At 43.1% G+C, this 15,670-nt stretch overlaps 1 protein-coding gene across 1 annotated transcript in view; it reads left to right on the top strand.

The window, feature by feature from the left end:
• The window catches only part of TLN2 (talin 2), a 401,255-nt gene that overhangs the window by 214,649 nt on the left and 170,936 nt on the right, over positions 1-15,670 (top strand). Inside the window, exons 4-8 of the mRNA XM_054565330.1 lie at positions 9,470-9,497; positions 10,906-11,077; positions 12,827-12,924; positions 14,156-14,285; positions 15,121-15,273. Of these exons, the coding sequence (XP_054421305.1) occupies positions 9,486-9,497; positions 10,906-11,077; positions 12,827-12,924; positions 14,156-14,285; positions 15,121-15,273 (565 nt within the window). The 5' untranslated portion in view covers positions 9,470-9,485. The remainder of the gene's footprint in view (positions 1-9,469; positions 9,498-10,905; positions 11,078-12,826; positions 12,925-14,155; positions 14,286-15,120; positions 15,274-15,670) is intronic.

Genomic DNA, 15,670 nt, shown 5'->3' with positions numbered 1-15,670 from the left:
AAATCTAGATTGATTATTGGCTTTCCCAGTTGTTAATGGATATTCATTTAGCTAACCCATAAATCAAACTGCTGACACCCGCACCTTCAGATTTCATTTTTGAATATTTTCTTAATGTCTTCTGGGTTGCTTTTTCAAAATATTGATGATTCCTTTCACAAAGTTAAATCTAGCTTAAGAAAACTTGAAGTTAAGAATGTAGTTTTTAAATAGAAAAATCCTATTGCAGCCTTATTTATAATGATAAAAACTTACAAGTAGTTGATAAACACAAAAACAAAGATTCAGCTAAGTGAATTATGCTGCCTTCTTTTCAATATTATTTATTTATTAAAAATGTTTCTAATAAGTTCGCAATACTGTGGGATATGATTATTATGTAATCAGAATGGGGGAGCACATCCGGATACAGAATTGTATAGAGTGTCCCATCTCAACTACATAAAATTATGCATCAACACTGGTGGGAGACGTGTCAAACAGTAGCAGAGCTTATCTTTGGGTGGGGTATGGCCAGACTTGGAAGTCTGGATTCCGGCAGACCTGGGTGTAAACCTCGCCTTCCTCCTGTGTGTGCCTGTAACCTAGGAGACATAACCTCTTAAGCCTGATGATCCTGGCTAAATGACACCTCTCTCACTGCATCATTAAGGAAAGTGCTTAGATGAGTATATGGGACGTCATCATGCAACCCATGAAAGTTCAATTGTTAATTAAAAAAAAAAAAACATTAACAATGTGTATCTCACCCATTTTACCACTCACCTACCACAAGCACTGTATTTTTTTCATGTTTCTTCCTGTTTTAAACAGCACACAGTAGGGGGCAGAGTTTCCTGCACAGTGACCTCTGTCAAACCACATAACCGTTGTGTCCTGGTTGCCTTACCTGGATGAAGTCTAAGCTCCTTAGCATGGGGTTATGTTGAAGACTCCACAACTTCACCTATAAAAGGGGCTTGAATCAATGTCAGGCACATAATCACTTACATATGTTTGCTGCTATTGTTATGGAAGAAATTTTAGAAAACATATTATGTATTATTACTTCCTACATTCAGGGGTTTACATATCCTGCAGAGAGCTGGACTTGATGACTTCTACGTCTGAGATTGGGGATACCACAGGCTAGGTTTAGTTTAACTGAAACATTGCAATTTTTAGATATAAAATGAGGGTGATCTTGAAATGAGAAAATGAGGTTCCTTAGGAAAATCTAATCTCACGCATGAATGCTTGATTGCTACTATGATAATATGCCGATGGACTCTGAATCACCAGAAATGTAAATTTTGGTTAAGTTCCTTGGTTTGTTTCAGTTCTCTACTTAAGTGCCAGATTTTTAGGTCTGGGCTATAACAAAAATGACCCTCTGATTTATGGGCAATGAATTAATTTAGGAAAGTGGCAGCCATGTGTTTTTAATATTCTTTATTTCATCAGAATTCATCTTTGCCTAAACACCCACTATTGCCTTTTTGAGTGGTGTGTGATGCTGTGGGTTTGCAGCCTTTTCTTTGCTGGTCAGCGGTCAGTGGTGAAGACCCTTTCAGTGAAAGAGAATGGAGCTGGGAAGTGAGAGATTTCTTCCGTTTTTGAAGTGAAGCCAAACACAGTAGTCTGCATTGTTGCTTCACAATCCAAGTCCACGCTGTTATTTTAACATTAAATTAAGCACAAGTATGAAGAAGGTGACCTGAGAAGGAACTTGCGTGAAGCTCTTTTCACATATTCTTCCAAGTTCAATCCTGGAACACACTGAAGATTTATTTCCAGATCATTGTAGAACAAAGCTTTCTATGTTTCCCAAGTAAGAGCTAGTCTATCTGTACCCATCCCGGCGGGGTGTGCCTCAGTGACCAAACTTGTGTTTATGAGCATCCGCAGTAGCCTAGAGAATCTGCTTTCCTGGGGTTTTATGGGCTTGTCACCAAGGGTCCGGGGGAAAAAAACAACATAGTGAAAATAGGAAGATGAGTTTATCCAAATGAATGGTAAATAATTCACAGTTCTCCTGGTCTTCACCTTCACTTTTATTTTTCTTCTGATTTTTTTTTTCCTTGAACCTGACCTTTTATTTTTCTGTCATATCTGCCTTAAATCATTTGAATAAAAGGATATAAAAGAATTCAAAATCAGAGTTCAGTTTGGAGCCTCTTTCCTTCTTTAACTGTACGAGCACGGAACTAGCAGGACTGGAAGGCAGAAAGAGGACTAAGGTGTACGGAGGGCTGTCCAGCTGTTTCGGCAGCCATGGGTGAGCAGTGAGGTTGCTGGAGAGCCAGCTCGACGCTCTTACTGGTCTGAAGGAGAATGACAGTATCTTCCACACACAGGCCAGAATTTACGTAATCTTCTCAATCCTGTTTTTACCTGTGAAATGGGAAAGAAAAAAAATAAAATCTGTTTGACTTTGTAACCTGTTGAGTGCATCAAGGGAAAAGACATCTATGGAAGTGCCATGGAACTAACTCTTCTGTACCAAACGAACATTAGGTGGAGCAGCTCCTGTTGGTTAGCGAGGGTTACAGATGTGAGTGTTCAGAGAACGTCAGCAAGGAGAGGGATCCTGCAGGCTGGGCTGATTGGAAAGACTAGTTTATAGAAGCAAAGATTGATGCTGAGCTAGAAGGGTGAGTAACCGCGAAGAACTTGGAGAGGAAAGTGGGGTGGGGCGTTTCACACAGACGTAGGCCACACAGGCTAAAATGGAGGCAGTCGTAGCAGGGATCGGAGACGGATCAGTTTTGTTAAAATGGGAAGTCCTTACAGCGTAAGTGGGTGGATGGGGGGCCCTGACCCTTGGGCTCTGCAGTTTGCACCTCATTGACCACAAATTTCAAAATGTTGTATGCATTAAAAATCATCTCCAAGCAAAAATATAGCTGTGAACACATACCTGCCTGCTTCCCTTCCTTTTTGCTGGTCTTGTTCCCGGTCATCTCTGCTCACCGGCTCCTCAGCAACACAAGTTCTGGATCGGTCTGCAGTAAACAACCCCTCTTTCTGCAGAGTTTCCTGCTAATTAGGGATCATCTTTAATAAAGGACAACTCTCAACTAATTTATCTGGAAGGTTCTGAAATGTAACATTCTGAGATAGTGATAGTTGATAAATGCAAATATCTGCTTTTACACTGAGGTTTAACTGTGGGCATATCTTTATGACCAACAGTGTACTTACCGATGGAATTTTAGGTGACAGTGCCAGGAACCAACTGGGACAGAAGGGTATGTTTTGAGGAATCTTGGTGGGCTTCAGTCTTACCACGTGCATCGCCAACTCCGTTCATTCTGGTGATGTGGATGGTCTGGTTGTGGTTTTCTAGCAGTGTGGCTCTGAAGAAGGTCTCTTGAACTCAAATTGTATCACAGTTTCTTCATCTGAAAATGGAAAACAATACAGATGTCTTTTTCCATTATTCTGTATTCCATGTTGTAAGCATGCTTATTGGTTCTGTTAGTGGAAGTAGAAAGGCTGACTTGCCCTCCATCCATACATTAAATAAGTACATATTAGGCCCTTCTCTGTGGCAGGTACTCTGCTAAGCAATATACGTGGTCCCTGCCCTCAGGGAGCTTCCAGGTATTCCCAACCGAGGTGGCTTTGGTTCTTTTTTGAGTTTCCAACTTGCCACACTGAAGAACATCTTGTAAGCCATGACATTAAGCTTCTGTGGTCTATGGAACAGATTTTTGATGAGTAAAAATACTTGGGTATGCTGGGTGCTTGCCCTCTCTTCATCCTTCAGTTATGATGTTAGTGTGAATACTTCCTAATGACTAATTTTTAGAAATCTGTTTAAATCTTTCCATGGAGTACATGTTAATTTCACAAACATCTATTAAGCATCAGCTGTGTGCTGGGCACTGTACTAGGGCCTGGAGACCCAAAGCTAACTGTAATGATACAGTCCTTGCTCTCAGAGGACAGTGAGGGAGATAGACTTCTCCTGGCAAATGTATCCCTGTACTGTGTTGTATATATATCTTATTACTGGTGTACCGCAGTGGTAGCCCTGTGGGTTAAGGGGCTTATATGGAGTTTGCAAAGCAGCCCTGTATCCTAACCACTTGTTAGGAATTTTTATTGACTTGCCTGGCCTGCCACTAAGTTCACACATATGTGGATGGTTAATCATTTCTCCTGTGCCCCTTTACCACCTGATCTTTTAATGACTTATTTCTAGTTAAGTATTCAAAGTCAAACAGTTGTCTTGGCCTCCTGTGCCTCCCTGAGGGAGAACTCAGGAGAGGTTTTTACATGAATGTTCTGTCTGGTTTTCTGGTTTCATTCTCCTGGTTGCAAAGGGAGCATGACCACCCCGATCTTTGTGTAAGGGAGTTATTAGCCCCGTGGAAGAATCCCATCAGCTGTGTTCACTCACTGTTTTCCCTGAGCCTCTTGTTAGCTGGAGCTCTCACAAGTTAGGGATGTGGGAGACTAGGGGAGTCTCCCCGCTCAGACCCAGCCCTCGGGCTCTCACTAGTTGGGAGGTGGTGTGAGGGGCCCATTAAGGAGGTGAGATTAGTAAGCGAGGCCTTTGGCTCCCTGACAAAGCTCGACGGAAGATGAGATCAAAATAAGACATGAAGCCTTCTATTTTGTTGGCCCCTCCTTGAATCAAGGACACCTGACTCTCAGTGAATGGTTGCCCTGACTTACTCTCCTAGATGGTGCCAAACAGGTACCCGTGAGTGCCTGGTGGGCTCAGGATATGGAGTCTGAATGTTACCTGAAACGGACCTGAGCACAGGCAGCGCAGGAAGACAATAGAGGGGAGCACGTGAGCTGCTGGCTTTTGCTTTGGAGGCACCTTTGGGTAGTTGGGTAGCTATGACCCAGGGATTATAGGTTCTTACTTGTCGGATGAGCTGTTCTTCCCTTGCAGAAGAGCAGGTACGGGATGGAGAGAAGTGGAATCTCTTTTTAGGGCATTTTTTTGAGAGAGCAGAATTACTCACAGGGGACTGAGATGTAAACATAGGTAAATGATAGCTTTTATATAGGCCCACCTTTTATTCTGGCTTTGGTTATGTGATGCGTGCTGTTATCAAACAGGGCTGTATTTCACCTGCTGAGAGGCCAGCAGAAATAAGGGAGGGAGCAGGTACAGCCATCGTAATTTGAAGCAGGGGTTTCCCAGTGGACCAGAAGAGAGTCAGTGGCCAGAGGGAGAGGACGCGGATGGTGGACAGCCCTTATTCTCTGGAAGATCCAGGGTCCCACGGAGGCATGGTGGACTGGCGCAGGGGTCCTGCCAGGCCAGGGCACACCCCTCCTCTGCAGGGGAGGGTTTAGAGCCAGTGTCGCCTCCCACAGGCTGCCCTGGCACAGGGGCTTGCTGTGATTGCGGCCGTGCCCTGGAGGGTGTGATTTCTTCCTTTTGTGCACTTGGGTCGAGGGAATCCGACTGGCCTCTGAGAGAACAGCCTAGGTGTTAGGAGTTCCTGTTCAACAAACACTCAGCCTCACAGCCCCCCCTTAAAGAGTTCTGTATCTAGCAGGGGTGTCCAACCCACAGCCCACAGGCCGCATGCGGCCCAGGATGGCTACGAATGCGGACCAACACAAAATTGTAAATTTACTTAAAACCTTTATTTTGCTCATCAGTTGTCATTAGTGTTTGTGTATTTAATGTGTGGCCCATGACAACTCTTCTGATGTGGCCCAGAGACGCCAAAAGGTTGGACAGCCCTGGAAGACTGTCATATGACTTGAATGAGGATGAACTCAGGAACTATATAATGAATAGGTTACTAGAAGGTGAGCTCCATCTAGACAGGAATCCTCTCTGTATTTGCCACCTAATGCCTATGATACCTAGTATTAACAGATGCGAAATTAATAGTAAAATGAAGTTTGCAGCTCAGGTGGTAGCTGAATACAGTATGCTGCTTCCAATGTTCCTCAAATCCCTGTGACTAATAATAATAACAAACCCTGACCTGTACGTTCTATGTGCCTTTGACAAGGATTAGCAACCTTATAGGTAGATCCATAGTTGTCTCCCATTTTATGGAGGAGGAGGCTGAGGCAGATTGCAATCAAGTAACCAGCTCAGTGTGGCAATCAGTAAGGCAGGGGTGGGGCGGGAGCAACTCATGGCCCTCATGTATCAGGGCAGAGGTCCAAGGGGTGGCTGCTCATCTTGACCAATAGTGGGCATTGCTTTTGGACAGGAGGAGGCCTTGGCTGAGCTGGGCTTGTTTGTCCCAGGATGGACTGGGTGAGGCTGGGCAGCCAGCACTGCTCCATCATGCTGGGTTGTTTACAGCTCCCTGGGACTGAAAAGTGTTTACTTTAAAATGAGAATGTCTGAGTTTCACCACTGGTTCCATTGGCTCATCTTCCACAATGGATGGCACAGAAGGGTTTTTGTTGGTCCAGATGACCTTCACACATACAATTAGGGCAAAAATGGTCAGAGTGAGAAGAGATTATGAAAAGGAAAATAACACATCTTTTATGAATTTATACCTTGTCTTTTAGCTAGAAAAAAAAACAACCAAACAAAAAAGGACTTAAGGTCTTGTATGATAGCATACGTTCAAGTTGGGGTAAAAGAGAAAAAACAAAGATAGGGTCATAAAAGAGAGGCATGATTAGGCTATTACAACACTACAAGAAACAGGACACACATTGACTGTGAGCCTTCTTGCAGCCAAACCTGAAAAGGAAAACTGGTCAGCTCTCTTCAGCTCCCTGCCTACAGAGGCAGGTATTAGCAGAGGGGGTGAGGATGCAGAAGAGTGGAAGTGAGGACCAGTTGCCGTTCCAGTGTTGTGCTGCCCTGGAAACGTCGCAATGGAGAGGGAGCATCAAGCTTTTTCGTGGTGTGTTGTCTGAGCTGTGTGATTTCTAAGGGCTTTGGTGGATGCACAGTGAAAATTCTCACATGTGTCAAAAATACATACTCATCTTTTGCTGACATTTCTAGGTTGCTATATGCTTTAATCCTGCTTTCTTTTGGTCGTAAGTCAGGACACTTAATTCCAGCATGTCTCCATTTTGCAAATACCTCCTTCTGTCCTGAGTGGTGCTAGACATAGATCGGCTCCATGTTCCCGGTGGGGTGATGGAAGTCGCTGTGCACTTTGATTTCAGATCTCACTGAGCTTTTTCTATGTGAGTGATCCTCTTGAATAATAATAATAATAATAACATAATAATAATAATAGTACCTTGTGCCTAATTATACTTGTATAGCTTATAAATCATTCTTTGTGTACATAATTCGCAGGGGTTTTTTTCCTTTTTTAACATTTCCACAAAAGAAACTGCTGGTCTTGTTTTTGCTTCACACTTGGAAACATTCAGTCATAATAAAACAGTGAATTAAGAGGAAGAGGAAGAAATTGGAGTCTTTTAGTCTTCGACCACTGCAGTGCTCTTTCAGAGTGACTGATACAGTGTTTTTTGGTATTTTTGTATAATATGTTTCCATGTAATGATAATGATGGTGTTTGCAGTGGTTGTTTTTGAGATGGTACAAAAGTTGAGAACAGGATCCTTGTAATGAATCTCTGGTGTCCCTTGTTCTGTCGAATGTCTACCCTGGACTAAGAACAGTGGCCTCTATTCTGTGGCCTCCCTGGTGAGATGTTAAGATGTGGAGACAAAGGGATCCCATAGGAATAGTTGGCCAAATAGCAAGTGTCTTCTGGGCAGCTGCTTGCATGGGAGCCCGTGGCATCCTGCTCTCTGGGGAGCAGAAGGAAGAGAGGTAATGGGGCCCAGAGGTCCAAGGCACCATAGGTCTGGCATTGTACCTGAACCACAGAGCCCTAGTCCAGCACCCTTCCCTTGAATCAAGACTTGCCTGCTCCTCTGCATTTGCACAGACCCAGGCAGCAAGCAGCATGGACAGGGCCCAGAATAGAGATCAGGTGTGTGTGAGGCACCTCCCTCCAGGAAAGGCACTGGGCTGTCCTGGGACTGCCCTTAGGACAATTGGGGGAAATCGTGTCTATATAGATAATGTGTAGCTATGGAGTTGTCAGCAAGCCTTGATGCATACTTCTACGTAAAAGCCTTAAAAGCATAAATCAGGGCTACCACCTGGTCCCCCACCCCTTCGAGCAGCTCCTCAGCAGATCAGTCCATACCTGCAGGGCCAGCCCCTCTCCTCACTTCTCTCCTGAACCTGCTGCTCGGGTCTCACCCCTCCAGGAAGCTGCTCTCATCTCAGCTGCCAGACATCTCCAAGCTGCCAGATGCAGTTGCTGTGTCCCAGCCCTCATCTTCCCTGAACTGCGTCAGCATTTAGCTGAGTCGATCTCTCCCTCCTGTGTGATGCACCTCCTGGTCCTACCCTCTCTCCATTCTCCTCCCTCACCCATCACTAGGTATCGTCGGTTCCTCCTTCTTTTCCTGATTTTAGAACATCTTTCCAGGACTCAGTCTTCGGGTCTCTCTCTCTTACTCACTCCCTAGGTGATCGTTCTAGTTCCAAGGATTTACATAGGAGAGCGCCTCCTCCCCGCTGTTGTGTCTCCTGTTTTGTATCAGCCTTGCCTCCAGCTTTCCACTGAATACACCCTAAACCTGTGCCTCCCGCAGCTTCCCACACGTCAGTCAATACCTCCTTCATTTCTCCTGTTGTTTCGGATAGAGATTTTCCTTCACTGTTGTACTAGTATTTTTTATGCTTTCTCTTTCCCTTCTGCTTGCCAGCTCTCTGGGCTTCTCCCCTGTGTTTCCCAGCCTGTACTCTCCCTGTTTCTGTCTACTCTCCACTTCTCCATTTGCCCCATTCTCCTCGCTCCCCTGTGTGTCTCTGCTTTCTTCTGAGTGCCTGTGTTTACAGTCCTACTGTGGCTTCATGTCATGGCACTGTCTTTCCCTTTGATTGAATCTGCCTCCCTGCTCTGCTATAGACACCATTCATTTGCTCTTCAGAAAGCCTAATTATTAGCCTGGGAGGAGCAGCCTTTATGCAGGGACACTTAGACTACTTCCTAGTCTCAGGGAGTGGAAGAGATTAATCATCCCATCCTCTGTGGTACGTCCCATAAATTGCATCCATGACAACATCGAGTTCGTGGCCTTCCCTACTAAATCTTACCACCAGCCATGCGCATAGATCTCAGTGGCTCTTGAAACCCCACGTTGTCCTCAGCCCCAGGGGACAAACTATCCCATTGAGTGATCAACATTACAGCAAATTTGTCTATTTCTACAGTTTAAATTTTATTTTCCCAAATTGGGGAGCTGGTTGGCTAAATGTGCCTGCACAAAGAGAGTTGGATAGATAGAGCCTTTTATATATGGCTTAAAAATTCTTGATGTTGTAGATGGAAAATCATAGGCTATTTTGAACTCCTCTGCCGTGTCAACAACCTAACCATTGCCCAGGCTGTAGTAAATTAATTCACTTAGGGGCAGATTCCCACTGAACACTGCTGTTGTTTGTTGAGAAGTGTATCTTAACATTTCCTAAATAATAAATATTCTTTCATTTTCACAGGCAAAATTTATTCGGAATGAAAGTAGAGGTCAGAATGACTTTATAGTTGCATGGCCTGAATTGTTGCTTCAGAGAGTATATGTGCACCCTGCCTGTGGACGCCAGAGCATCTGTTTAAAAATATCCTCTGTATCCAAGTAATTTTAGTCACCCGTTGTTAGGAAGCCAGCAGTCAATCAAGCTTGCTAAGCAGTGACACCCTAGAGGTACCCATTTTCTGGTCTTGCTGGTCAGCCTGTTGTCCTTTGTGTGCCGGTCACCTCACTGCTCCTTGGCATGTGCATTCTCAAGTGGGCAAGAGGCATAAAGGGTGCTCGGGGTACAGCTTTACTCCCAAAGATAGTCTACTAAAAGACAAACGCGTGTGAGCCTGAAATTCCCGTCAATTTATGTTATGCAGTGCAGCTCTAGGATTTAACAGCCACTAACCAAAAGTGTTCGTTTTGTTTGCCAAGATGACGTTTAGCTGGATAAGTCTTTGTTGGTTCTCAGGGGCAGAGAAGGTGCCTTCCTCCTGTGCACAAGGAATGCGTTGATCGAGGCTGGCTTGGGAGGCGGGTGAGCCTCTGGCCACAGAATAGAGCCGGTTGTCAAAATAAACTAGAAGCTACCAACTCAAAGTAAATGCACTGAATTGTTGGTTTTAAATTTGAAAAGGAAATAATTTATGAGTTAATTCAAACCCAGCCTAAGCCAGTTTGTTTTCTAAAGCCATTGAACTGGATGAGTAGCAGAATATCCCCATAGTTTGTCTGAATGAAATAACAGTTGAATTGGCATTTTGTTCACTTTGAGCCCCCTGATGAGTGTGCAGCTGTCTGCCACCCTGGGTGTTTAAGATGGGCTGTTCTGGCCTCCTTAGCGATGGCTACGCCTTCATCGGGCATTGATGTCCCCTCAGAATTCAGTTCTTCCATGAATTATGCAGGGCCGATATCACCGTAGCTACTTTATTTGTGGGAAGTGGAGGCACTGGGGATTGATTCTTCCTCTGTCCCCAGGAGCTGGTGGGGAGGGAGCCCAGGCGCTGAGGGTGTGCCAGAGGCATGTTCAGGAGACAGCTGTGGGTGCCCAAAGCTCTCTGCCGCTCGCCTCAAGGAGGGGAACCTGGGAAGTTCCACTCCCAGTGCACCCTTTAGAAAACCCCAGGTAGGGAGTAGCCTGAGAGAAGGAGGCTTGGTGGCTTCTGTGTCCCTTCCTCTCAAGGGACTCTACTTGCTACACTGTGGTAATGTTAACCCCAAAACTGTATGCTGCTTTTATTTTAAAGTTTTCAAGTAACCTAGTTTTTAATCTGTATTTTTATCCAAAGCATTCTCTATAATTGCTGTTTTATTCTCTTTTGGTTTTTAAAGCTGATTCAGAGTAAAGTGTTTTTTTTCCTTAAGACAAACAATTATCTTGACTATCAGGGTTTGTCTCTTTGTGTTCCCCAGCCATTTCAAGTGAGAGTCTTCAAATCATCTACGAAGATGGTGGCCCTGTCCTTAAAGATTTGTGTCCGCCACTGCAACGTGGTGAAGACCATGCAGTTTGAGCCATCTACGGCCGTGTATGATGCATGTCGAGTCATTCGGGAACGGGTACCCGAGGCACAGACTGGTCAAGGTAGCCGTTGGTTATTCACTGGTGTTTTGAAGTGTGTTTGTATGTTCCTCACTTAGTAGTGAAAGAAATGGAGTCTCTGAATGACAGACATGCCCACTAGTGTCTGTGTTTCAATGGAAACAACTCCTTAGCCTGGGCATTACTTGCTTCTCGTGTGAGGCTCGTGATGACAGGGACGACATCCGCCCTTGAGTGGTGCCCGCCGTCATGGCCCTCCCCTACGGCCACACTGTGCTCTGCAGTTCACAAGTCACTCTTTGATACATCCGTCTCATTTGCCTATAAAGTACAGATGAAGCTGCTGTTTTGTATCTCCTGAGCCATTTCTCAGCCATTTCATTGCATGAAAACTTTCCACTGCCAGCAGCCCAGAGAAGACCGGAACTGCCCCCGGGACCGAGGGCAAGCCTTAAATTTCAAGCACTTTGAAGGGGCTTTATAAATTTTATCTCAAACCTTTTTTAAAAGAGCACTTGCTTTATGTGTTTTGTTTAATATTTAGTTAAACCACTGACCCCCATTAATCTGAATTTAAACAAAAGCCGCTCATTCAATTTTTCCATTTCCCTTTGTCTCCTCTCTACATTTCCTTCCTTTATAAAGTGATTATTTGCCTGACATTTGAGAAATTGGGACCACTCCCAAATTGATAAGCCTTTGGTATGAAAGTGGCATAAGACTTATGTTAAAAATTGGAAGCATAAAAATCAAACATAACATCAAGGATAATTACAGGAGGAATGGGTCAATTTCAAAAGCTCCATTTCTTACAAAACTGCTGATCTTTTGATTTAAAGCATAATTTATATTATTAAAAACACTTTGTTATTTCTAGATTACCCAGAAATAGAATTTGCTTACTTCCCCAACCTTCCTTCAAGATCTAGTTGTTGAATCATTGCTGGTATCTTGTCTTTTCTGTTACTGTTTTTCTCCCAGGTTCCCCAACCCTCTTTGGGTTAGATTGCTTTATGGCTCAGGAAGTACAAACCTTTAAAGATTTTGAAATTGTTTTTCTGAGAAACAACAGGGGCTCTGACCCTCACCTGGATCCCTGAGATTTCCTTGAATCACATTAAGAGGGAGACCAGCCCTTAGACAGGAAGTGATACTGCTTCCCGCCTGCAGCCACCCTTTGTACCTCTGGGATCAGACATGAGGGTTTCTGTGGAGAGCATGGACTTTAATTTTTCAACTTTTTTCATAATTTGGTGACATGGAGAACAGAGGCTTCATTTCACAGTGAACTCCTACTTACCTTCCATAATGCTACGTTCGGGTGATGGAGGGGTTATTCCAAGTGAACAAGCTCCCTGTTGGCCCCGCTGTGCCTAAGTGGCTTTGGGCTTAGGTGATCACTACATTTTGTTTTTCTCCATGTCGGTTTTGTCATTCTTTATGAGCCCTTAGCTTGGTTATTGCAGCAAGTGATAAGGAACAAAGCCAAATTCAGTTAGAAATTTGGACTGCTTGTTCCTGATACAATATTTTCCTGAACTCTAACAACAACTACTGCCCACTGGTTCTAAGAAACATAAACCTTGTCGGAGGATATTGGAGTTTCAGCTCAGTTCTTACTCCTCCCCACCTGCTTCGGTCCTCGTGGCTGCTCGTGGTGTCAAAACGAAACATTTCCCCAGTGAAAGAGAAGGAACACTGTCTTGCCCAGACAGCAGACTCAGATCCTGGATGTCAGTGATGGCTTCATCATTACCTTGTCTTCTGTTTTTCTTTCTGTTAATCCTCCAGCTTCTGACTATGGGCTGTTTCTCTCTGACGAAGACCCCAGGAAGGGAATTTGGCTGGAAGCGGGCAGAACACTGGATTACTACATGTTGCGAAATGGGGTATGCTGCTAATCTCGTTTATTTTTTTTCCACCACTTTATCCCTGAGGCTTCTGTAGAAACCTACATAGTTATGCTTGAAAGAAAAGGAGAGACCCAACAGTTTATTTTGATTCAGGGCATCTTATTAATAGCCTGAATGTAACATACTTTGTAAGGGCTGTCCAGGTAGTGATAGAAAATATCAGCAGTTCAAATTCTTGAAACGCCACAGAGTAATTACAGCAGCTTGCGGTTAGTATTTAAAACTGTTTCTACATGCCATTGTTGGAGGTAGTTATGAACTACGAATCAGCATTTTCCTGTAAGTATGTAGGAAGTATCCTGCTGAATAGTGATAGGAAGTAGTGATGGATTAGAGGAAAAATAAAAATATAATGCTAAGGGGAGCAAAGATTGAATATTAATTCATGTTTTATTTATATAAAAGAAAGTTATTATTAGATGCAAATTTAATAAGTATCCGTAAAAGTAACAACAAAAAATTGATTGTGCTTTGGAAGAGGAAAGAGGTAATGAATAAAAAGTGCTAACTGTTCTGTTTAGCTTAAACTTTGAGATACTGGGTTTTGGTATATGGAATACACACATCAGATGGGTCAGCATTTCATAAAGCAAGAATGAAGTACATGTTGCCATTTAATTTTTCCCTCCATAATTCTACTTTTAAGACATATAGGTTAAAAAAAAAAGATTTATCTGTTTAAAAATAACTCCTAAATTTACTACCCCTATTTGGCCTTGCCATCACAATGAGAACCAGTTTTACTATGACACATCGCAACTATGAGAAATTACAGGGGCATTAATTATGTCCTCCATGACATGGATATCAAACATTGCTTATAACTGTATAGGAGATAATTGGGGAAGCACACTACTGTCTTTCTAAAACTCAGGGAGGAATTTTCCTTGGCTAATTCTTATTAGAGCAGGTAATTCCAAGCCTGTCAGGAGGACATTTGCTATTTTCACTTTACAGAGCTTAGTTTTCAGTAATTATGAGCCATAAATCTTTTCTTTGAGTGCAATCTCACTATCAGAGTTTTAAGAAACCTTGATGACAGCAATTATTTAGCCCTAGAGTTTTTGTATTAGTGGCAAAAATCTCATGAGCACTTTGAAGGAGGAAATCAGAATGTGCTAGGGAAAGTTCGTTTTTTAAAGAAGGTGTCCAAGTTCATTTTCTAGTTTCACACGTAGTTTGAAATGTTCCTTGGGTTTTGCCCTAGGATATTTTGGAATATAAAAAGAAACAGAGACCTCAGAAAATCCGGATGCTGGATGGATCTGTGAAAACAGTGATGGTGGATGACTCCAAGACAGTTGGGGAGCTCCTGGTGACCATTTGCAGCCGAATAGGTGAGTAGTCACCTCCTGGTGACCATTTGCAGCAGAATAGGTGAGTATTCACATGCCTCGGTTCCAGTTTTCGTTTTGTTTTAATCGCATGCCTCTTCTTTTTTTTACCCCCGTTCACTGCTGAGGCAATCTTGAATGTGCCCTAGCGCATTGATTTCTGCCATTTCTAAGAGTATGATCATTCTCTCAATTTGCAAACCTGGGGACTGGTACTGTACATTCTTGAACTTCTCACTAAGTCAACATTGAGAGCTTTTATTTCCTTTTTAAAAGACTGGAATTTTTGAATTGAAAATAATGTTTCCGAAGTCATATAATTCAGTCTTCTACCCACTGCTGGACGTTTTATACCGCCAGAAAGACTCGTGGGGATAGCCTATGTATGATTGATTGTTACATAGCTTTTCTTCTTGTAGCTTCTATTAATCTCCTCAGAAAACAAGTCTGTTTCCTTTCTACATGAAGCCCCTCACATATTTGAAGAAGTAGCCTGGCCTTTCTTAGTTTACTATTCATTCAAAGGAAGCCCAGTTTCTTCAACCAATTATTCTTGGACATTGTCTTGCCTTGTTCTGCATGATCTATACTTTGTACTTGTTTCTTGAAAATTAGGAGAATTGAACATGACATTTTGAGTGTAATGTACCTATCTGAAAACACTCCTTTTTAGCCAGAGTTATTTGATACTTGTTCCGTGGGTGTCGCCCAGCCCTCACCTGGGTAAGGCTTCTTTCTGTCCTTGGTCACCAGAGACTCCTTGGCATATTATAGTTCCCATGAAAAGGAAAATAGCAATGTATAATCACTAATAATATAACCTAATTTATATTTTTAGGAATAACAAACTATGAAGAATACTCTTTAATCCAAGAAACAATTGAAGAAAAAAAAGAGGAAGGGACAGGGACTCTAAAAAAAGACAGGACACTATTACGAGACGAGAGGAAAATGGAGAAGTTGAAGGCCAAGCTTCACACGGATGATGACTGTGAGTGTCTAAGAAGGAAGTGGTTCAGGCACACGGCTCTGCTGCACCTCGCCCCCTCCCGTCCTCTGGGACCCAGAGCAGGGTGTCTTGATTTTGTTTGTTTTGCTTTTTTTTCATTTCATCTCTAAATGTTTTGGTGTGTGTCACTAAAAGATGGAGACTTAAATACAGTGACTGAAATGCCATTTCACATCTAAAAAAGTAATCTCTTAATAGCAATATACAAATCATGTTTACATTTTCTCCATTGTCTTCTAAACATTTTTTTTCAGCAGTTTAACTGGGGTCCAAATAATGTTGAATGATACGTTGCTTACCTCTTTTAGTCCTGAAGCTTTCCCTTCATCTTTTACATTTTTTTCTTCAATCTTCAAATGTTTAGGGGCAAGAAACCACA

Source organism: Pteronotus mesoamericanus, unplaced genomic scaffold (genome assembly GCF_021234165.1).
Source record: "Pteronotus mesoamericanus isolate MK-2021 breed Mesoamerican mustached bat unplaced genomic scaffold, CSHL_Meso_final contig_164, whole genome shotgun sequence".
In the NCBI taxonomy this organism is placed as follows: Eukaryota; Metazoa; Chordata; class Mammalia; order Chiroptera; family Mormoopidae; genus Pteronotus; species Pteronotus mesoamericanus.
The sequence above is the reverse complement of the archived record's forward strand: the minus strand, read 5'-3'. Positions and strand labels throughout refer to the sequence as shown.